Source organism: Arachis stenosperma, chromosome 5 (genome assembly GCF_014773155.1).
Source record: "Arachis stenosperma cultivar V10309 chromosome 5, arast.V10309.gnm1.PFL2, whole genome shotgun sequence".
Lineage (NCBI taxonomy): Eukaryota > Viridiplantae > Streptophyta > Magnoliopsida > Fabales > Fabaceae > Arachis > Arachis stenosperma.
The window spans coordinates 30,497,444-30,521,664 of record NC_080381.1 but is presented as its reverse complement, the minus strand read 5'-3'; the positions used below and the strand labels follow the sequence as shown (position 1 = coordinate 30,521,664).

Sequence of the window (24,221 nt, the reverse complement as noted above, 5' to 3'; positions counted from 1 at the left end):
AAATCATTGAGAATTTTTCTAGTCATCCTTCAAACATAAGATTCTTTAATTTTAAAGAATTATCATTTGCTGTTTGTTCTCAAGTTAAATAATGACATTATTCATGATGGTTTTAATAGAATTTGAAAAGACTGGTTGAATCAAATTGTTTTTAAAATTGAAGTTGTTTTCTCAGAATTTGTAGATGTAAATTTAGCAGGAAATTTTTTGAATTTTATTTCTAAAATCAGAAAAAAACAGAATAAAAAAGAGAGAATTACATAAGCATGTATCTTGGTTCGATTTTTATGTTCAATAAAAATTTACATCTAATTTCTACCACAATTTACATGCACCAATTACAACCTACCAGCTGCAATTTTCATTGTCCTTGTGTCTTTATGCGGTCCTTTCTCCATCTTGATGCTGCTAAGTGTCCAATTTAATTTTCTGCTTTATCCTTGTGATGATCATACAATGATTTCCTTAACAATGCAGAATTTTCTCTATTGGCATCATAGTTCTGATTTTGCATGTCATTTTCATTTGGGCTGCAACCTTGATATCGTGCATGGTGGAATATTTAGTTGATGCTTCCTTGATATGGGCTAAATGTTGTGTCACATGATTTTGGGTCTTCATTAACAAACTCATCAAACTACTTTTGCGCTTTTAAATCAATAAAATGTTTCTCATTATATTAGCATACTAAAATTAATTCTAAACTCAACAATTCACTCCCTGTATTCTATTATCACTACATTGAATTTTCTTGCAGTAAGTAAATAATGTTGGTAAAGAAAAAGTGATAAGTTAAAAGAGAATTTAACGATGATGATAATGAAAAGAGTAAATCATAAAAAAATATTTTTGAATTATTAAATTGTTGATAAGAGTATCCTCCAAATTTGTTAACAACAAAAATACTTTTAGAATATTTTAAAATGAGACTAAAATAACTAAATAATATAAATATTTTATTTATAAGTGGCACAACTTTTTGTATTGACTAAATTGTTTATGTATTTGATCTAAAATTTTATAAAAATGTTTAAATAACTATTTGAAATGTGCATGAAAAACCAAACCAAATTTCAATCTTTAGATTTTTTATTTTTTAAAAAATATTTTTGGCTATGTACAGAAAAATTGCAAGACAACACTTAGCATAATCACTAAAATTTAAAAAGAAAATATCCCATTTTTCCAATGCGCTAACAAAAAATACATAAAAATTTGATCCCTAAAAATTGTTAGCATTTAACAACTAATGATAATTTGGTTAATTCATTCTCCAATTGTCAAATTATTTTTGGTCAATTAACTATTCTAATTCACTGCATTGTGAAAAGGATAGAGATTTCATTCTATTACCATTAGATCAAAGTTTCTTGAGCTAACACGGTCCAATGTCAAAAGTTTCCTAAGAGAATTAGCTATTAGCTTTTGAAAGGTGCCAAGTGAATTATGTATACATTTTGCTGACTGATTTGTAGTTAAATGAAGAAACTGACAATGGAATCCAAGTTAGAAGGCAAATGTGAGGGTGTATATTCATGTCTTGTAACAAGTTGTAAGAACATGGCCCAAAAATCACATAGAAGGGAAAAACTTGTCCAGATTGAAGGGCAGAGAGTAAAACGCAGCACTCCTTGCATCTTTCTGGAATGAAATGAACCTGTCCCACCACTGCATGCCACTGTCTTTGCGGGTTTGGCCGTCTTTCTTGCGCAACGTGGCATCTAACAACAGCGCCAATGAACCACCAACAAATGCTTTTGATGACATTGACACATTGATCATGTCATTGAACTGCAAAAATAAAGAGAAAAATAAAAGATGAGAATGCACTTTCAAGCAATAACAAAAAGAGAGCTAGAATGAAAGAGTGAAGTTGGGTTACCCATCTAGCATGAGTGTGTACAGGACCATGGAGCTTAAATGCTGTGTACTCATGGAAGTATTGTGGTATGGAGAATCCCATGAAAATAGAGAACCCCAAGATGAATTTGGTTCTAAAACTGTTTAGATTACAAAACTGAAGGAAGCTGAGGCCAGCAGAACCTGTTTCGTGGGGGAAAAAAAAAGAAAAAGGTTAATAAATTATAATTGAATAGATTATGATAAGAAAAATCCAGCTTCTTAAGATGATCATTCATACCAACATAGGCAAAGAAAAGGCAATATAAGGAAGCAAATATTGGTGCCGGGATTGAAGCAAACACAGCTCCAAATTTTCCTGCATATATTAGGAGTTCAGAGAGTACAAATGTTAACCAACGAGAAAGTTTACCTTAGAATTTTCTAGCATTTGTGAACTCACCAAATATGGAGAAAAAGATCATGTATCCAGATGATATCTGAACAGCCCTTCGGCTACCGTCTCGAGTCAAAGCTAACAGTCCAGTGTTCTCTCTGTGAAATGACAAAGATGATTCTTACAAGTTACAATCATTCATTTCATTACAAACCCTATCAAGAAAATGGTATCTCCAGTTCATGGAAGTTTGGACTAAAATCTTACATGGAAACTGATGATCCATTCCCTGTCCCAAAGATCCCAGATAACAGAATTCCCACTCCCTGGTACATAGAAAATAACCATCAATGATGATCATAACAAATGATGAAAGTGACAAAAATCAAGAACAAGCAGAAACCCAACAATGCATCATCAGTGTACAATTGACATTGATAATGCCGGTTTGGAAACAATTTATAATTGGTAACTTCATATTAAAGATAGGTACAAAAATTAGATGGGTAAAATGATACATTCAATTCATGATTTATGCTTACCTGCCAGCCAACACCGCGGCTAAGAACTGCCGGCGGGATAGGAGTTGCACTTGCATACCTTGAAACAGCAATGAGAGCACCTGTTGACTGTTGAACAATGAAACTTATGTGAGAAGCAGCCATTACTAAAGGCTATATAGCCTTTCATTTGTTAATTACAATAAGAATTGAGAACAGGTAGACTGGTGGAGTGTTCTGCTTATTAATGTACCAGACGAAACAGATTCTAGACAAAATTAGATGCAGGACAATATGCTATAACACAAGCAAAACAAGAAACAAACCTCTACTAGGGCAACAAGTGAAGCAGCCATCATAGCAAAAGCTTCTCCAGCATTAAATGTAGGAGCTCCCCATTGAAAAGGATATGGGACTCTAATCCTGATTGAGACATATTTCGTAAGCAACACCAGTAAAGGTGTTAACTAAATTCAATCTCACTTTTTTTTTTTTTCATTTAAGGATATCCAATTGGCAGAACAAGCTAAGGTTCAACAAGATAATCAGCATACTCCAAATTTTTGTAATTAGCAGAACTACAAGATTCTTACCAAGGAGCACCACTTATAATTCCAGCATGATCAGTTCTGCAAGAATTTTTTGTTGTGAGTGCTACCTTTCTGTAAGCTCCACTGACAGTTAGAATAAGAGCATAAACCCACACAACTGCAACCGTGAATACAACTGCGAAGCGATCAACAATACACCTTTCTCCTTTTATCACATGCGGAATGTACTGCAAAGACATGATGAATTTTACTAAAAAATATCATGTTTAAAATTTAACTTGAAGAGGAAGCAAAGAAAGGAAAGGGGAAGCAATAAATGGCTCTAGCAATTGGGCAAAAAATGAAATTAGCATCAGTACATTCAGAATCACCTGTGAAAATATTAGTAGGAAGAGAATTGCTGGCAGTCCAATCTCCACACATTTTGTAACCTAGAAATTTAGCAGCAAAAATGAACAGTGTGAATCACACCAATTATGATCATGTGTTGATAGCATAGTTACATAAAAGGTAATATGTTTTGGGACTAGAACGAATACTCGGTATGCGATAAGAAAAATGTGAAATATTTTATATGTGAAAATTTTACATATGACGTTTGGGTACGCAGATACGTTAGTATGCGGTACTCGTGAATTGGTACGCCATACACTACCTAATTAGTGAATTCGTGTAACTATGGGTGATACTTGATAGTAGCAAATATGCATTACCTCAGGGAAACCCAACTCATAAAGTCCAAAGCCTGAGAGAGCAACCAAAGGAACAGCTGAGAGAGGGCTTAGAAACCTAAAACAATATATACATAGAAATTGTTACCAAAGTTATTTTAAGAGGCTGGAAAATGAGTGAACAACTGTCAGAAAGGATAAAGCCATAGGCCATAGTTATAAGTGTAAATGCAAATAAGGGTAAAATTGTTGTTAACAAATTAAATGGAGAATAGTATTAAGAACCAGGCCCTGTACTAAACAAGTATATTTGAAAAAATCACATAACATATGAAACTAAAAGTATTCCTGGATAAAATCCAACCAACCTCACTACGTTGCGCCAAACTCCACTGAAGCCAACAATAATTTGGAGAGTAGAAGCAACAATAAGAGCGCCCTGCGTTCCGCGCATTATCCTCTCGAATTTCTGCATAGCAACAAAGATTCTGACATTGTAATATAACAAAGGAAATGAAGAACAATTAAGCATGTCTGTGATGAAGCAACCTCCTTAGGATCGGCAATGGCGTCGTAGCGAGTAGCCAGAACGATTGAAATGGTGGTTGGCACAAAGGTATAGGATCCACCTATAACTGCAGGGAGACGAGTCCCGAATAGAGTTTGGATATAAGTGTTTATGCCAGCCACAAACAAGAGAGTCTGAATCACTCTTGCTTTCTCTTCCTGTAGAAAGCACAACTGATTATTTTGAACATGACAACGAAATTGAGAATCAAATGACCGATGACTTACATTTCCTCCTCCCATTTGAGGAACTAGAGAGGCAGGTATTAAAACAGTTGTGCCGAGCATCACCACGTAATGTTGGAAACCAAGTAGTATAGCCTCCGCTTCATTAACAAAGAAAATTCTAGACTCAGTCAATGCATATTGAGAAATAAATGAATAAGCATCATCATCATCATCTATGAAAATATAAGGCAGTGAACCGACGCCATGGTGGAGGACTATTGCAGCAGTAAGAAACATTGGGGAGTTGATCTTTGACGGGAGGTGGCTGCGGCTGTTGTTGTTTTGGTGGTGGTGGTGCAGCTGCAGCCCCTTCTTCTGCCATTCTTCTTCTTAGCTTGATCAACTCAAATGCCAATAAACAAAACTAAATTTTAATTAAGGAAGCTGAAGGGGTGTGACACACACACCTTTCACCCTTTCTCAGTTATTTATTTAGCCGAGAATTGCTAAATGCTAACAAGTAACAACGTTTCATAATGGAAAGTTTATATGTCCCAATTTCCGGCGTGACAGCTATACATTAATTAGCAAATAATATTTTTGTTTATATAATACAATTATAAATATTTTATTCCACATTTTTGACAATTATTTATATTTTTATTTATTTTAATATATTTTCTCTTTGTTTTTATTATTTTGTAGCGATAAATTAATATGACGGAAGAATTATTTTTTATGGTGTATAGTAAAATTAGACTTGTTGATGTTATAAAATGAAAATAAATTTATGAAAATGCTAGAAAAGGGATTGATTGTTTTGTATTTCATTTTTAGACTTTTTATTGTATTTGTGAATATTTTTCTTTCACAAAATTGTAAAAATAAAAATACTGAAAACGAAAAGAGAAATCAATAATATTTACTCTAAATGATAATTATTATTTGTCCCGAAATCCAAATTAATATAATCACAAGCTCACGATATACTTCTCTTAAGGCTTTACCACTGCCACCATTTTTAATTCCATTTGCTTCTAATACTATAGCTTCTAGTAAGTAGTAACTAATGATAAAGAAAAAAAGGTCACACAAATGTAAACCTTTTCTTTTTGGTTGAGGACACACAAAATTTAACCTTGGAGGAAGAGTTTGGAAGTTAATTGGAAGGTGCAGCGAGGTTGTAAAAGCATGGCATTATCCTAAGTTGCAAGTTTTGTACGACCTGATGGAAACGGTCACGCAAGCAAGAGTGCCTCTCTACTACGTTCGTCGTTCGGTACGTTGTTGTGTTGGGTGAGTGCGCGCCTCGCGTTTTCTGTTCAGACAGACGGTTTTGCTTTTTGGACGTTTCATGTGCAAGCAAAATTGAAAGTAAAAAGAAAATAGATAAATAAAAATAAATCAACAAATAAAAATCCCTTCTCCAGTGGGAGTAACAGCTATATCAAACTCATCATAGCACATTGCGTCCAATGGAGAGAATTTTTATTCAGATTAATTTTCCATGCATATTAAGTAGAGATGTGGTGGTAGATTTATATTATAGTGTCTCAAATAGAAGTCGAATTCTATTTTTAGAGAGAATTGCAATTGGGTAAGTAAGTAATTCCATTAAAATATCCATTAATCTATTTTCAGTTAATAAGGGGTACTTGTAAGAAGAAAAACCTCCTTCTCGTAATTAATGTTAACGCATTAAAAGAAACTTTATTTTGTTTATTGAAAGGAACTTGAAATGCTTTTTATTTTACAAAGTTAATACTTTAAAAAATAGGATTAAATTTGCTCCCGAAATTTATAAACAATGTCAAACTTTATTAAAAAAAAAAAAAAGAAATAAAGAAGGAAACACCAAAGTGAAACACGCCATAAAAGTAGGGTGTCCATGGATCGGATCGCATCCGTAGATTCGCGCTAAATATCCGTATCCGATCCAAAAATTGCGAATATAATCCGATCTGCAAATTGATCGGATAGGATTCGATCTGCACCCTTTGCGAATTGGATCGAGGATATCTGTTCTACATCCGTGGATCCGCAGATCCGCACAATAATAATTAAAAATAAATAAATATATATGTTTGGTATTATATTTACTTGTTTGTATGTTTTAGTTAGTAATTATTATTCATATATTGTATTATTTTATTTTTGTTATTTAGAAAGAGTTTGATTAAAAATATTTTAGGAATAAATAAGTTTAAAACTATAAAAGAAATATTTTTATTGAACTTTTTTACATAGAAATATGATTAAAAAGAGAAGGTTTAATTATGCGGATATATCCGATCCGCGCATTTGCGGATCGGATCTGACACTAAAAAGCGCGGATATCATATCCGATGAAAATTGTGCGGATCGGATCGAATTCGGCTATATCCGATCTGATCCGATCCCCGGACACCCCTACATAAAAGAAGAATAATTATAATTAGGTTTAATTACTCTATTGGTTCCTATAATTTTATCAAATTTTTAATTAAGTTTTTATATTTTTTTTTTGTTTAGTTAGGTTCTTACGCTACTTTTAATTTTATAATTAGGTCTTTTTTATTGTAAAAAATGTTAGAGTTAACTGAGTATTTTTTTCACAAATTAAAAATATTCAAAATTAAAAATCTAACTAGATCTTTGACCGCATATATTTTTAAAGAAATATTATGTTAATTTTAATCTTTTTGATATGAAAATGACCTAATTATATTTTTTTGAAACAAAAAGCTCAACACAGTAAGGTGGAACATTTAGAAAGTCCAGAATTATAATACAAACACTAAAAAAGAATTCGTAATTATCTCCGGCATTGCCATCAACAACTAGACGGAACAAAGTCAACCCACTCTTTGTAGCTCCTAATCGACTTGGTAATAACTTTCGCAACGCCTGTTTCTTGATTCTTGAAAATCCTGGCATTCCTTTCCAACCATGTATTCCAAATGATAGCAAAAAAACCAATCAGCCACCTGTTACGTTTGTCTTTTCTTACAGGAGCTTATATCCAACTCTCAAAGTGTTGCTTAATGGTTCTTGGAATAACCAAAGTTTATTATAGGCATATAACCAAGCACACCACACCTGCCATGTGAACTCACAGCCAATGAATAAGTAGAAATCATTCTCAGGTTTTTTTTTTACATAAAACACAAAGCATATCCCTGTGATCAATAATGCCCAATCTAATCAATCTTTCCTTAGTATTGACCTTACTAACTAACACACACCAGGTGAATAGCTCAACTCTTGATGGTACTAGTCTTCTCCATATAGATCTAGTGAAACTATAACTCGTAATGTCCTCCAGGAGAGTCTTAGCCTGCAAAACTTGCACAAACGAGTTAGTAGAATAAACTCCTGATCTATCAAATTTTCATACTATTTTGTCCTCCCTCTCACTTGTTAACCTAATAGATTGTAGAACTCCATGAAGTTGGTTAACTAATTCTAACTCCCATTGGAATAGTACCATTCTCCAATGAAAGTTTCATATCCACTCCAGCCCATCCCGGAACCCACAATCCTCTATTACAAATCCGACTTGGTTTGAAACCGAGAAAAGTCTTGGAAATACATCCTGCAACACACCACATGGTAGCCAATTATCTTCCTAGAAATGAATTCTTCTACCATCTCCTAGCCTAATGATAACCCTCTGACCATCTTCTCTCTCGCTTGCTGTTCTCTTATTTGCAACTGACAAATGTCCCTCCACGAACCCTTTGTTTTAGGAACCGGCTGACAAAAAAGAAGGACATTTGGATTCAAGTCATTGCAGGGGCACACAATTTTCTTTCATAATGGGCAATCCTCCTTTGAAAACTGCCACCACCACTTGAACAATAATGCTGTAATCCGAAGCACTGCATCGCCCACGCCCAAACCCTCGAAGCATTTTGGAGCTTGCACAATATCCCACCTCACCAAAGGTACCCCATTCCTTCCGTCCTTATTACTCCACAAGAACCTCCTCTGCAAAGATATTAACTTATCTACTACTGCTCTGGGCATCTTATATAAGCTAAGGTAGTAAACCGGCAGACTATTAAGCATAGATTTGATGAGTACCAGCTTACCAGCTTTATTAATCGTTTTGGCTTTCCACAGATTGAGTTTCTCTTCTACTTTGTCTATAATAGGTTTTCATGTCTTGACCAATTTCAGATTCTCTCCCAAAAAATTTCTAAGATATTTGACTGGCAATATTGCTTCCTTACACCCCAACAAGCTACACATCCTTTGTGACCACTCTCGCTCGCAATTAACCGGAATCAAGCTAGATTTATCAAAGTTAATACTCAAACCAGACATCATCTCAAAACACTGTAGAAGCCGCTTATAATTGCAAATAGTCTCCTCCTCCGGGGAGCAAAAAAGTATTGTGTTGTCCGCAAATTGCAAGTGAGACAACTCAATATTGTCTTTTCCAACCAACAAAGGAGAGATCCTTCCATGTCTTACAACCTCTCCTACCATCCTATGAAGGACCTCAACAACAACAAGAACAAAAAGAAACAAAGAAAGAGGATCCCTTTGTCGTAAGTCTCGTTCCATCTTAAAAGATTTAGAAGGTGAGCCATTTATCAAAAGCGACATAGACATCGTGCACACACATTCCTTGATCCACCCTTGCCATCTTTGCCCAAAGCCCATTTTCTGAAGTGCAATATCCACAAACTTCCACTTGACTCTATCGTAAGCTTTTTGAAAGTCCAGTTTGATTATTGCCGATTTCTTCTTTCTTTACTTCAACCATTGCATAGTTTTACACGCAATCAAAGCCCCATCATGAATCTTCCTCCCCTGCACAAACGCACTCTGAGTCTCCCCTACTAAATCTGGCATTACCCTTCTTGTTCTCTGCACCAACACCTTTGAAATGACCTTATACACACACCCTACCATGCTAATCTTCCGAAGATCTTTAATCTCCCTTGCTCCCACAAACTTCGAAGCCAGAACCACCCATGTAATATTAGAATCTCTTGGTAGCTCAGCTGACTGAAAGAAATCCATGACAGTTGCAATAAACTCAGGACCAATTTCTCCCCAACACTTCTTTATGAAGTTCATATTATAGCCATCACAGCCAAGGGGTCTTAGATGACTCGCAATCCCAAACTGCTTCCTTTATTTCGTCAGCTGAAGGCATCCTCTACAAGTCTGTAGCCTCCTCTTCCTGTATCCTGTTAACTAGGCCATCCCGAATACCTACCAAAGGTGACGCTTCCTGACGATACAAGTTCTTGTAAAAGTCTCTTATTGCACTCTTAATCCTAACTTGATTCCTCACCAATCTGCCACTTATCACCAACGCATCAATCCGATTACTTCTTCTTCTTGCTGAGGCTAAATTATGAAAATATCTAGTGTTCTTATCCATGTATTTAGCATGTCGGGACCTTGACATCTACTTCCAATGATTTCCTTCCTAATATACCAACACTTACAGAAGCTAACTAGAGCTCTCCTTCTTGCCTCCATAGTCCCATCATAAACTCCATCACTAGTCAAATCATCCAACTTCTTGATTTTATCCTCCAACTGCTGTACCTTCAAATCAATATCACCAAACTTCTCCTTGTGCCATCTACTCAAAGGTTCGTCAAAGCCTTTAGCTTTTTAGTAAATTGAACCTCTCCTAGACCCCTCCATTCCTCCTTCACCATTCTGAGAAACCCGTCATGTGTGAACCAAAAAGCCAAACTTCGAAATAGCCTCGGTCCCCCTCTTAATCTGCTGTCCTCCATTATCAAAGGACAATGATCAGATAAACCTCTTGGCCCACCTTTATTAAGCCGCATCTCAGGAAACTATTCAAGCCATTCCAGGCTAACGAAGACTCTATCAATGCGACTACAAGATTGGCTTCTGAACCATGTAAATTTGTGATCATTCAGTTCTAAATCCATTAACTACATATCCCGTATCCAGTCTCTAAAATCTTCCGCTGATACTATTAAAGTATTAGCTCCTTTTCATTAAAATCACCCATATAACAAATTGGGACCTGACATACTCCAGCAATAAAACTCAACTCCTCCCACACCGTTAGCTTCTCCTCCCTGACATGCACACCATACACCAAACAAAATGCACAATGAAAATTATTGCTCATCAACACCCCTTCCCCACACAGCCACCTCTCCCCTTTATAACAGTTACTCAACTTAAAAATCATTTTGTCCCACATTAACAATAGACCTCTAGAAGCCCTTTTGGAATCCACATATTCCTAATCCATCGCATCATTTTCCCAAATTTGCACTACGTCAAACTTAGTAACTTTATTCTTCTTTTTCTCTATCAAGCCTAATATATTCACATTATTTTTTCTCTTAAAATTTTTAACCATGTCCACTTTTCCAACACCCCCAATACCCTTCACATTCCAAAAACTATAAAATTAAAAAGACCTAATTATAAAATTAAAAGTAGTGTAGAAATCCAATTAAAAAAAAGTATAGAGACCTAATTAAAAATTTAATAAAATTATAGGGATCAACAGAATAATTAAACCTTATAACTATTAGCGGTTCAATAGGCATTATCCATTTTTTTAATTATTTTTATGAAGTTAATTTTTGAATTTATAATTCTATAATTGTTAATTTGATATCAACAATCTAAAAATTAAAAATAATAAATTATTCAAAAACAAAACATTAATCAGGTATTTAAGAACATCTCCAATGCTACACTAATTTCAATTTTATTTTGGATTCTACAAGATGACACAAAAATATTTGTGGGACCATATATGATAAATAATGAGTTAAAATTAAAAGTAAAATTTGCCCTTCCAAGATTTAAACTTAATTCACATAGAATTTTATATTATTTTTAATTATTTCGTCAACATAATTATATAAGTGAAAATATTTTATTGATTCTCCATCAAGGTAATACTGTATCTCTAAGGGGATACCGATTTCATTTCATCAATCAATTTCAATATAGATTTTAATTTTAAATTAATTTGTTTCTTTAAAATATCAAAAGTGACTCTAAAAATACTCTATTAGAGATGTTCTAACATTTAAAAAGTATAAAATAAATAAACTTGAAGTAATTAAATAAGGTATGATTAAAAATCATTACATAGTTATGTATAAGAAAATCAATTTCCATATTTACAAACATTATTTACAATTTATGGTATTATTTTTTACTCATTAAAAAGATTATTAAAACCCATAAATGTCATTGTTTAATAATGTAACATATATTTTTTTCGGCTTGTCAAACAGGCCTGCTACACATATAAGTTTTTTTGGTATATAAGTTCATACAAATTTACCCAAATCCAACAAAAATAACCCTCAATTTAGATTGCGTGTAAACACGCACTTTTCCAACTCTTGAATAGCTCAAAAACTATTATGACAAACAGTTCTTCTTCCTCAATCAAAATCACAACACTCAAAATTTAAACAAGGATCAAAATCTCTAAAAGAGCTCTCAAAATTGTCGTGAAAAATAAAGGAAGTTTCGAAGTTGAATTCAAAAAGAATTATGAGAAAATGAAATAAGAAGATGAAGAAGAAGAAGAAGCAGAAGATGAGAAGGAGGAAGAGGAAGAGTTTTGAATTATACAGAACTTATTAGTACAAAAATATCGAAAATTCTTAAATAATACACATAAATATCTTAATTTTATACCGAAATTTACTGCAAATAAACAAAAGTATTTCCTTTAATGCTGCATTTTTTTATTCTTTTTTTCCTTATTTCTTTGTTTCTTTTAGTTGAATGAATGTAAATTCATCCTCTTCCAAGTAATTTGCAGCATTATGTATTTTTTCTTCTTTTTTGTTTGATTTTTTTGTTTTTATTCTTGTTAAGAGAGTAAAACAAGAAGAAACTTGAGAAGATAAAATAAGAAGAAAAAGATGAATAAGAAAAAAAAAGAAAAAAATGGTGACGATGATAAAAAAAAAAGCAGCAGTAGAATATGAGGAGGAGGAAGAGGAAGAGTTTTTAATTATATAAAACTTATCAGTACACGTATACCGAAACTTCTTAACAATATACATAAATATCTTAGTTTTATACCGAAATTTACTACAAATACACAAAAATATTTTCTTTAATGCTGTATTTTTTTCTTTTTTTCTTATTTCTTTCTTTCTTTTAGTTGAATGAATGTAGGTTCATCCTCTTCCAAGTAATTTTGTAGCATTATGTATTTCTTCTTATTTTTTGTTTGATTTTTTTTTTATGCTTGTTAAGAAAGTAAAACAAGAAGAAACTTGAGAAGGTAAAACAAGAAGAAAAAGATGAATAAGAAAAAAAGAAGAAGAAGATGGTGATGATGATGATGATGATGATAAAAAAGAAGAAGAAGAAGCAGCAGAAGATGAGGAGGAAGAAGAAAAAGAGTTTTGAATTATGTAAAACTTATCAGTACACGTATACCGAAACTTCTTAACAATATACATAAATATCTTAGTTTTACACCGAAATTTGCTACAAATGCACAAAAATATTTTCTTCAATTCAGAACTCCTACATTACATTTAATTTAAATCATCAACGATGAACATCAATTTTCACAAACAAAAACAACATTATTCACTTATAGAATCATAAACTACATACTAACGAAAATATTAATTAGAATCGAACCACACCTCAGCCACTTGATTGGATTCAAAACAATAATCCACTTCACTCTGGTTCAATTGACAATCTGAACTTAAATAATTCGTTATCGTCAACAACGAGATAACTATTCAAAACTGATTTTAGAGCTTAATTTCAAAAACGTAGAGAACAAAAGAAATTGCGAAAAATGAAGAAAGAGAACGTAAGGAACGAACGAAGAGAAACGCAGAGATGTAAGAAAATGTAGATAAAAAACGCTGAGAAAATTTAAAAATGGAAACGAAATCCTTTCGAAAAAGGTAGTTATATTCGCGCGTTGATTGAAAAGTTGATTAGATAATAGCGCATGAGGTGAATTAGGTTAAAGAGACTTGTATGAACTTGTATCCAAAAATGACTTGTACGTGGAGAATATTTGCTTATTAAATATGCAATAAAAGTTTGGAACGTATTTCATAAAAATTTATATCCAAATTCTTTCCATTAATTGACTTTAAAAGAAATCGTTTATTAAACAAAATTTTTCGCTAAATATTTTTTTACATACCATGTTTCGAAAAATTTATATTATGGTGTGTTTGGTTTTCTGTACCAGATCCATCACCGAGTACCCAGCGCACCCTCAGACCTATATAAAGGGATTTCGAACTAAGCTAACGTAGGCTAATCTAAACATGCAGAGGGCTAGCTCTTCTGCCTTCAAAGTAAACCGAAACTCCCACTCCAAGCTTTGGCATATGGAATAGAGTCGGTAGCACCGGTTGGTTCTATTAGTTCAAGCGTTTTATATAACTCCTAAATTCAGGTAGTGAGCGTGGATAATTTAATCAACGGCTAAGGACACCCAAGAGCACAGATGGGGCATAGCGGAGATGCAGGCTCGATTCTTTTCTTTACAAGATTCCGCTATCTTATTGGAAATAGTAAAAAAAATAAGGCTAGCCTTCTTCTGAGCCAAGATTATCGCTTGGCTCACTCCCGCCTGTCTTCTTCCACCTGTAGTAAACTTTAAGAAAAATCCTTCAGTTCACTACTGGTGCAACTCTGGTTTGTTGTGGTGCTTTGGTTTAAGAGAATATCTTATGCTATGGAATCCTAGCTTCTTACTAGCTAACTGCTAATCTGTTCTCTTTCCAGGCCGACCCCCCTTTTTCTAGTCAAGTTGGAGAGGGGAATTCAGCTTGACCGACCCTTTCACCTCTCCTTTTATGACTCTGAAAGTCCAATTCCTATAGTTAAGGTAGCTACGTATTTTCTTATTTAAGGCTATTCTAGTCTTGTCTTTTGAGGAGCTTTAAAGCCTAAAAAGAAGTTTTTATAGAATATCCTCCACTACTATCCTCGCCCCCTGGACTGGTTCAAGGTAAGCTACTGCCTCTACCGGTGTTCTTGTCTCCCGCCTCCACGTGGCACGCACGTGATGACACACATTTGGTTGTTCCCATCCCCGCTCTAGTGATATAGAACTTTAGCGATCCAGCATTCCCCCTCTCCTCCTTCTATCTAGTCGTCCCTGGGCGGATCACCAAAAACGCCTTAGCAGATACATTTCAATCTGGATTTCGAGTTGTTATCATGCTGTTCTGATAATTCGAGGGCCGTGAGAAGCATAGCTAGCATCCCAAAGGTAAAGGTAGGAGAAAGATCTTGCTTTGAGGCTCCCTCTAGATCGGATGGTTAGAGTTCGACAATAAAATAAATGACTTATAGGATGAATTCATTAATAACTAAGTACTAACCAACTCATCGCTTCGCATTATCTGGATTTAAAGAATTAATCTAAAAATCAAAATAAAATCAACATATCATATTTTGGTTATCAGGAGACGCTAGGTTTCGCTTCGAAATTGAAAAAAAAAACTTCCTTTTTTTCCGTCACATTTTTGCTCATCAATTGTTTGATCTGCCGCTAACACCACAATATTCGTCCTTTTGGGGTTAATGCTAGCAATGGTGAATCAATCATTCGATCTCTTTTTTCCTTTCCTTTTGGGCTGGTTAAGAGGTACCTACCCTTACTATACCAAGGTTATTACCTGGCAACGAAAGTAAGTAAAGACACTTTCTCATCACCCCAGTCTCTAATATGAATTTTGTGATTGAGTTAAGGAGTTCTGAAAAAGAATCCTTTAAACAGATTTGTATTTTTATTTTTAGTATTTTTTATTTTTTAAATTTTACAAAAGAAAAAATAAAAACAATAAAATTTTATTTTATTTTCTGTTTTAACCTTTTATTTTCATATTTTTTTATAAAATTTAAAAACAGAAAATACTAAAAAAAACACAAACCAAAGACACTAAACACACTTTATTTTATATTGTCATTGTTTTCATTTTTAAACATCGTTAAAAGTGTAGACATATGAAATAAGTATATGCATTTAATAAAAAAAAAGACACTTATTCGTGACTAATTTAACAAAAACAGTTCACACTTCACAAATGGATAGCATATCATTAGTTATGCACAACTCTCATAACATGACAACATTATTATTTTTATTTGACAGAAATAAAATTTTAGTTGGCATGTATTATCGAATTTCAAAAAATTCAAGTAACTCGTTCATCCTTTATAAACAATGTCATTTATGGCAGATTACATCTCAAGCAACTATTATGAAATAACAATGAAGAAATTTGGATCATAAATAAAGAAAACAGAAATAAAAAATAAATTTGAGTAATTGTCTTGCAAAAGCAACAACAACATCAAAAACGAAAACCAAAAGAGTTACGTGTCTAGTTTATTCTACTTGTTAATAATTGTTAGTAAAAAATATAGATTTTTCTCAACAAGAAGATATTTCGACTATCAATGATTTTGACTACAGAGGTAGAAATAGAAAAGTTGAAGTCGAAAAAAGATGATACAAAGTACGTTAAAATTAAAAGGTAGTTAGTGTCTTTCCTTAAATATCAAGGTTTGTTGTTCGACCTTCAAGTTAAGTAGAGAATATGGGTACAAGATTTGAGGAGCAATTTGAAGAAAACGTGGGATTTAAACACTAAGAAAAATGTGGGTGTTAAAATTTAGGGGTCAAAATTCTTCATGGTCAAGACAAGGTCATGGTTGAGAAAAGGAGAGAAGTAAGATAGTGAACAACATGCTCTATGACAAGACCATCTCCAAGGCCTATAAATAGTAGAAACTCAGAAGAGTTCCGAACTTCAATCAAGAACACTAGATCATCACATAACTCATAAAATTTCTAGTCCCAGTGATATAACGGAAGAACATGGAATGCAAGTACATGTGAGTGTTAGAAGTCAACTTTTAATTTATTTTTTTCTTGTTTATTTAATTCTTTCAATTTCATTTCTTTGCATTTTTGTTGTTATTCTGCATTCATTGAAATTTTTACACTTTTATTTCTTGAGTTTTCTTTATTTAATTAATTTATTCCTTTATTTTATTCATTATAAATCTGCCACTAGTAATTTCGACACAAGTCACTTCAACACTATTACTAAGTAATTCTTGGGTCGAGCTCACTCTTTTTAGAGGAGTCATATCTGCTCTATGAACTGAGATCTTGATACAAGCTCGATTCGACACCCTGTCGGAAAATACCAAAAATCGAGTGAAACAAATTGACACACCTAGTGGGACCTTGGGTTAAGTAATTGTCAAATTTGCATGCAATTACACAGTGGCGAATTGATAATGTCTAAAAGAGCTTCAACTTCGACAGATACGTTGAATAATGATATTGAAAATTCTACAAGAGGACCTGAAACAGAGGTTGTTCCATCAATTGGCACCTTGAGTCGACGAACAACTTCAGTTGTCATAGAAGGGATCCCAACGGCTATACCTGTTACATGGCCCCCATATGGGTTATCCTCAAATTATTCTCCGCCTATAGAAAATCCTAATAATGGAAATATAGGAGGTGCTACCATAAAGAATAATTCTTTGTATAATTCAGTACCACCCTCAGGGTATCTCCTCATGGGGACATACCATTATAACCCTGGCATAGTAAACTATAATGCCTATTAACACTTAATAAATAACCTTTCATATCTAGGATCTGTTCCCATGCCACAACCTATTCCTACAAATATAACTTCGACACAAGGCATAAGGGCACCTAGAGTGTTGATATGAGGGACACGTACCTTTATATTCCCAGAAATGTTGAGGCAGATTCTTGTCGGAATATCTTGCCTAATACAATCAAATCTTTGGCTATATTTAGACAACAAATCAAGGATAGCTATCATGATTTAGTAAATATGCTGACGCAACAGATGGCTACAATATTAAATCCCATGTTAGAAAATAACAGTGTTAGAATAGAGCAAGTTGCTCGATGAGTTGATGATATTGCAGGAACAATTAATTGACCTTTAGTTCAACCTTTGGGGGAATTCATATTAATAATCCTTCTCTCATGTTGAAAAGAAGAGACGATCCAAATATGGTATTGAACAAAGCCAGAGCAAACAATGCTACTTATACTTATGATCAAAATATAACTCAAGCTGTCGAGCAAATCTTGTATAGAGCAGGATTGAATATTGGGGTGACAAATCAACCTTATTTTATATTCTCTTTTTCAGATTATGTTTACAGGTTAAACTCCCCAAGGAAGCCAAAACTCCTAAATCTCATATAAAGTTTGCTAGGGAAAGTGGAGAATCGACTGTAGAGCACATTGTTCGATATTTAGTCGAAATAGCGAGTTGGCCAATAATGAATATTTGAAAATGAGATATTTTTTCTCTTCACTAACAAATAACGCTTTTACTTGGGTTTTAAATTTACAACCTAATTTGATCCATAGTTGGGTTCAGTTAAAAAGAAGTTTTCATAATCAATTAGAGGAGAAAGGAAGGTTACTTTGTCTGACTTATTCACAATGAAGAGAGAAAAACTGAGTCAAACAATGACTATCTTATCCGGTTCAAGAATATGAGAAATAAATATCTTACACCTATTCCTGATCCTGAAATAGTCAAGATGGCTATCAATTGGCTTGGTTTCAATATTTGAATGAAATTAGTAAATCAATAATTCCTCGACTTAGCTTAGTATAGCAAATTGAAAAATTTAATAAAGAAAAAGAAGAGCTAGAGTTGAACAAAAAAAAACCTTTTTTCAATAAAATGGTGAACTACATTGACAGCATGAGTGAGGAAGAGTCAAACAGTGAATCTACTTTTGTTGCAAAAATAAAAGATGGGCCTCCTTATGTGTGTCAATCTCTTAATCTGACAAAAGATAAGACTCCTTTGTCAGGAGAAAAGAGTTATTCTTTCGACCTAACAAAAGCTGAACAAATTTTTGATATGTTATTAACAGATAAGCAGATTGTACTCCTTGAAGGAAAAACATGTTTCTGAAATTAAAAATAAAAAATTTTGCAAATTTCATCAACCTTCTGGACGTTATACTAACAATTGTGTTTGTTTCAGGCACTTGATACAAAAGGCTATTGACGAAGGTCAACTTAAGTTTGCTGATAAGCCTGGAAGGTGGATTTCGATCCCTTCCAAGTCACATCAAATTTTGCTTAAACAAAAGAAGTGGCTTTTATAGTTAACTTGGCTTTTGTCGAACTTGTAAAGAAAGATGAGCAGTTCGAGTTGGATATTTTGAAGCAGAAAGATCTATTTATCCAAAGGCAGGAGAAGATCTGTTAGATTTTTTGTTAAGGCAAAGGGAAAAGGAAGGAAATATAGCTATATATCCTCGATGTAGTGCCTTGTTCGATACTTCAGCTGCTAAGGCTTTCGACTTATATAAAAGGAGTAGAGAGCGTGTTCATCAGGAAGAATTAAGACAAGCTTGGTTGAAGCAAAGGATTAAAGGTTGAGAGCCTATAGTTGCTCTCGTCAAACAACATATGTGCCCGGTGGTGATAGTTGACTAGAAACCTCAGGGGGGTGTCTAGTCGAACTAGAGTTTCTCCATCCAATGTATCGAACAACAGATGGATACAGAACATTACTCCAAACTACTCCAGGAATTACAATTTCAATGTTCTTAGGGGAGGTTTTGGAAATTGGGCTGGAACCCAGAAAAGAGGAGGCTCCAGATGAGGAGCAAGTAGAAGGGGTAGTGATCGAGGAAGGTTTGGATGTGATTTTTCAAAAAGAGCTCCCTTCATTCTAAGAGCTGTGGCCCAAATGCAAAATGCTTATGCTGATACACAAGGGCCATATCCAAAATTGAGCAAAGAAAGTAAGTCATCTCAGAAACAGGAACAGAGAGCAGACAAGGTGCCCTCGAGCAAAGACCATGGGATGGAGGAGTCAAAGGAGAGATATCGACTATCAAGACGATCCCTAAAAGAAAATAAGAAGAAGAGGCACTGGAAGAAAACTTTGACTCTGATTTTGAAGATGATCTAGATGTGATGTTTGGAGAAACTGATTTTAGGTATGTTGCCACAGTTTCTGTTCTCCCTTTTGACTTCCAGGACAATCCTATAGGGCATTGGTGTTGTCTCGAAGGAGACTGTGATGACATAATTTTAGGTAACTGATGAGCGGATATTTTATACGCTTTTTGGGGGTAATTTCTTGTAGATTTTAGTATGTTTTAATTAGTTTTTAATAGAATTTTATTAGTTTTTAAGCAAAAATCATATCTCTGGACTTTACTATGAGTGTGTGTATTTTTCTGTAATTTCAGGTATTTTCTGGCTGAAATTGAGGGAGTTGAGCAAAAATCTGACTTAGGCTGAAAAAGGACTGCTGATGCTGTTGGATCCTGACCTCCCTGCACTCGAAATGGATTTTCTGGAGCTACAGGAGTCCAATTGGCGCGCTCTCAACGGCGTTGGAAAGTAGACATCCAGGGCTTTCCAGCAATAGATAATAGTCCATACTTTGCGCGAGGATAGACGACGTAACTTGGCGTTAAACGCCAAGTTCATGCTGCTGTCTGGAGTTAAACGCCAGAAAAACGTCATGATCCGGAGTTGAACGCCCAAAACACGTCATAACCTGGAGTTTGACGCCAAGAAAGGCCTTTACACGTGGAAAGCTTTAGTCTCAGCCCCAGCACACACCAAGTGGGCCCTAGAAGTGGATTTCTGCACCAATTATCTTAGTTTATTCAATTTCTGTAAACCTAGGTTACTAGTTTACTATTTAAACAACTTTTACAGACATATCTTGGACCTCATGATATTTTTCAGATCTGAATTACATACTTTTGACGGCATGAGTCTCTAAACTCCATTGTTAGGGGTGAGGAGCTCTGCAGCGTCTCGATGATTTAATACAATTCCGTTGTTTTCCATTCAAACACGCTTGTTCTTATCTAAGATGTTTATTCGCGCTTAATTGTGAAGAAGGTGATGATCCGTGACACTCATCACCTTCCTCAACCCATGAACGTGTGCCTGACAACCACCTCCGTTCTACATCAGATTGAATGAATGTCTCTTAGCTTCCCTAATCAGAATCTTCGTGGTATAAGCTGGATTGATGGCGGCATTCATGAGAATCCGGAAAGTCTAAACCTTGTCTGTGGTATTCCGAGTAGGATTCCGGGATTGAATGACTGTGACGTGCTTCAAACTCCTGAGGGCTGGGCGTTAGTGACAGACGCAAAAGAATCAATGGATTCTATTCCAACCTGATTGAGAACCGACAGATGATTAGCCGTGCTGTGACAGAGCATAGGAACGTTTTCACTGAGAGGATGGGAAGTAGCCACTGACAACGGTGACACCCTACATAGAGCTTGCCATGGAAGGAACTTGCGTGTGAGAAGAGGATTTCAAGGAAGAGTTGAAGTCAAAGGACAAAGCATCTCCAAAACTCCAACATATTCTCCATTACTGCACAACAAGTAACGCTAGTGTTCTTTATTATTCCAACTTACAATTTTAAGTAGTTTGTAGTTTGGCCTTTTACAAATAAATCCAAATAACTTCATTAGCCTCCTGACTAAGATTAATAAAATAACATTGATTGCTTCAAGCCAATAATCTCCGTGGGATCGACCCTTACTCACGTAAGGTATTACTTGGACGACCCAGTGCACTTGCTGGTTAGTTGAACGGAATTGTGGACATACTAAAGATCAAAAGATAGAAATCACAATTTCGTCCACCAAGTTTTTGGCGCCGTTGCCGGGGATTATTGAGTTTGGACAATTAAAGGCTTATTTTATTTCTTAGATTAGGAATAATTTGTTTTTATTTTTATTCTTGTTTTTATTGTTATAGAGTCATTAAATCTTGATAGGATAGTTTCTTTTCAAAAATTTCTTTTCAAAATTTATTATTTTCCTCTTAATTAATTGCTAATTTTCGTGAGTTTTAGTGTCTTGTTCTAAGTTTGGTGTCAATTGCATATCTCATATTTTTCTTTAAAAATTTCGACTTGTGATTTTTGTTCTTTATTAATCTTCAAGTTGTTCTTGCTTATTTTTCTTGTTTGATCTTGAGTTTTTCTTGCTTTGTGTCTTTTCTTGTTTCACTTGTGTTCCTTTTAAAGCACTAATTGGAATATCTGCATCAAGTGTCATATTTATTCCCAATTGGCTAAAGCATTGGTTTATATTCTTGATAAGGGAGCACCAGTACTTTTGAAAATCTTTTTCAAAAATAATTTTTCTTAATTTAATCTTGTGCCAAACTTTAAGTTTGGTGTTTTCTTGTTAATCTTTCTTTAAATTTTCGAAAACTTGTCTTGATTTTCTAAAAATTTTAAGTTTGGTGTTCTTTCTTTTGTTCTTGGTGTTCTTGTGAACCTTCAAGGTGTTCTTGGGTTTTTCTTGTGTCTTGATCTTAAAATTTTTAAGTTTGGTGTTCCTTGGTGTTTTCCCTCCAAAAATTTTCAAAAACAAGGAACATTAGATCTAAAAATTTTAAATCTTGTGTCTTTTGTGTGTTTTTCTCTTTCATCATAAAATTCAAAATTCAAAAAAATTTTTATTTTCTAACTAATTTTGAACTACATTTTTCGAAAATTTTATATTAAAAATTCAATTTTCAATTTCAAAATATTTTCACTTTCATTTATTTATTTCGTTTTTATTTTATAAAAAAAATAATAATAATAAATAATAAATAATTTTCTTTCACAAAATATCTTCAAAATATTTTTTTTATATCTATATCCCATTTTTGTTATTCCATTACTATAAAATAAATAATTCTCAACATATAAATTCTCAACTTATATTCCATTATGGAAGTAAGTATGAATGGACAGTCCAAGAGGACTCTGGGGTCATATGTTAACCCCACTACTGCTTCATATGGGAGTAGTATCTGTATACCCTCCATTGGAGTTAGTAGCTTTGAGCTGAATCCTCAGCTCATTATCATGGTGCAGCAAAACTGCCAGTATTCTGGTCTTCCACATGAAGAACCTGCAGAGTTTCTGGCACAATTTCTGCAAATTGCTGATACAGTACATGATAAGGAAGTGGATCAGGATGTCTACAGATTACTACTGTTTCCATTGCTGTAAAAGATCAAGCTAAGAGGTGGTTAAATAACCAGCCTAAGAACAGCATAAAAACATGGAAACAGCTGTCAGAAAAATTTCTGAATCACTATTTCCCTCCAAAACGGATGACACAGCTAAGGCTAAGCATCCAAGGCTTCAAACAAGGAGATAATGAATCCCTTTATGATGCCTGGGAGAGATACAGAGAGATGCTAAGAAAATGCCCCTCTGAAATGTTTTCAGAATGGGTGCAATTAGACATCTTCTACTATGGGCTTACAGAAAAAGCTCAGATTTCTCTAGACCACTCAGCTGGTGGATCTATACACATGAGAAAAACAATTGAAGAAGCTCAAGAGCTCATTGATACAGTTGCCAGAAATCAGCATCTGTACCTAAGCAGTGAATCCTCTATGAAAGAAGAAGCTAAAACAGTAACTGCAGAACTCAGTCCAGTGGATCAGGCTAATGAATTCAATCAGCAATTAGACTTTCTAACTCAGCAGCTAGCCGAATTCAAGGAAATATTACAGGAAACAAGAATGGCTAACAGGAACATGGAAGTACAATTAAAGCAGACAGAAAAACAACTGTCAAAACAAATAGCAGAAGAATGCCAAGCAGTTCAATTAAGAAGTGGGAAAACATTAAATACCTCACTTCAAAGCAGCAGGAAACCAAGAAATGAACAAGAGGATACTCAAAATCCCTCTGAGGACAATCAGAGCCCAGAAAGGAATAAAGCTGGCGCTGAACGCCCAGACCATGCTAATTCCTGGCGTTCAACGCCAGAAACAAGCATGGATCTGGCGTTGAACGCCCAAAAGGGACATGGTTCTGGCATTCAAACGCCAGTAACCAACAAGGAGATGGCGTCTAACGCCACTCCATCTCCCACCTCTGGCACTCAAATGCCAGTGGGGGATAAGTCACCTACGAGTGCTGATGATAACCCTTCTAAAAAGGCTTCCCAACCCACTTCTGTAGGTAATAAACCTGCAGCAACTAAGGTTGAGGAATACAAAGCCAAAATGCCTTATCCTCAAAAACTCCGCCAAGCGGAACAGGATAAGCAATTTGCCCGCTTTGCAGACTATCTTAGGACTCTTGAAATAAAGATTCCGTTTGCAGAAGCACTTGAGCAAATACCCTCTTATGCTAAGTTCATGAAAGAGATCTTAAGTCATAAGAAGGATTGGAGGGAAACTGAGAAAGTTTACCTCACTGAAGAATGCAGTGCAGTCATTCTGAAAAGCTTACCTGAGAAGCTTAAGGATCCTGGGAGCTTTATGATACCATGCACATTAGAGGATACTTGTACCAAGCAAGCTTTATGTGATCTTGGGGCAAGTATCAACTTAATACCTGCATCTACTATCAGAAAGCTTGGTTTGACTGAAGAAATCAAACCAACCAGGATATGTCTTCAACTTGCTGATGGCTCCATTAAATACCCATCAGGTGTGATTGAAGACATGATTGTCAAGGTGGGGCCATTT

The 24,221-nt window shown here is 34.6% G+C and overlaps 2 protein-coding genes across 2 annotated transcripts; both read right to left on the bottom strand.

The window, feature by feature from the left end:
- Positions 1-1,266: 1,266 nt before the first annotated feature.
- On the bottom strand, positions 1,267-5,198 carry LOC130982354 (nucleobase-ascorbate transporter 7-like). Its single transcript, XM_057906328.1, has 14 exons — positions 4,955-5,198; positions 4,754-4,851; positions 4,508-4,684; positions 4,327-4,427; positions 4,001-4,076; positions 3,659-3,718; positions 3,330-3,514; positions 3,063-3,159; positions 2,779-2,865; positions 2,504-2,562; positions 2,303-2,394; positions 2,141-2,218; positions 1,883-2,043; positions 1,267-1,791 (listed from the first exon to the last, which is right to left on the bottom strand). Exons 1-14 carry the CDS (start codon positions 5,073-5,075, stop codon positions 1,573-1,575), a joined length of 1,611 nt encoding a protein of 536 aa, XP_057762311.1. The 5' UTR covers positions 5,076-5,198; the 3' UTR covers positions 1,267-1,572.
- A 2,515-nt stretch (positions 5,199-7,713) lies between these two features.
- LOC130980651 (uncharacterized) lies at positions 7,714-9,286 on the bottom strand. The gene is made up of 3 exons (XM_057904310.1): positions 8,957-9,286; positions 7,918-8,009; positions 7,714-7,771 (listed from the first exon to the last, which is right to left on the bottom strand). The coding sequence occupies exons 1-3, from the start codon at positions 9,284-9,286 to the stop codon at positions 7,714-7,716; spliced, it is 480 nt and encodes a 159-aa protein (XP_057760293.1).
- Between the last annotated feature and the right edge of the window lie 14,935 nt (positions 9,287-24,221).

Coding starts and splice junctions, on each gene's coding strand:
- LOC130980651 (XM_057904310.1), bottom strand. CDS start 9,286: ATGTCGCTTTTGATAAATGGCTCACCTTCTAAATCTTTTAAGATGGAA. Junction 8,010..8,956: donor ATAAATCTAGCTTGATTCCG/GTTAATTGCGAG, acceptor CAAGTTTTGCAG/GCTAAGACTCTCCTGGAGGA. Junction 7,772..7,917: donor AGAGTTGAGCTATTCACCTG/GTGTGTGTTAGT, acceptor TTCACATGGCAG/GTGTGGTGTGCTTGGTTATA.
- LOC130982354 (XM_057906328.1), bottom strand. CDS start 5,075: ATGGCAGAAGAAGGGGCTGCAGCTGCACCACCACCACCAAAACAACAA. Junction 4,077..4,326: donor GTTTGGCGCAACGTAGTGAG/GTTGGTTGGATT, acceptor ATATTGTTTTAG/GTTTCTAAGCCCTCTCTCAG. Junction 2,044..2,140: donor CCTTTTCTTTGCCTATGTTG/GTATGAATGATC, acceptor CCCACGAAACAG/GTTCTGCTGGCCTCAGCTTC.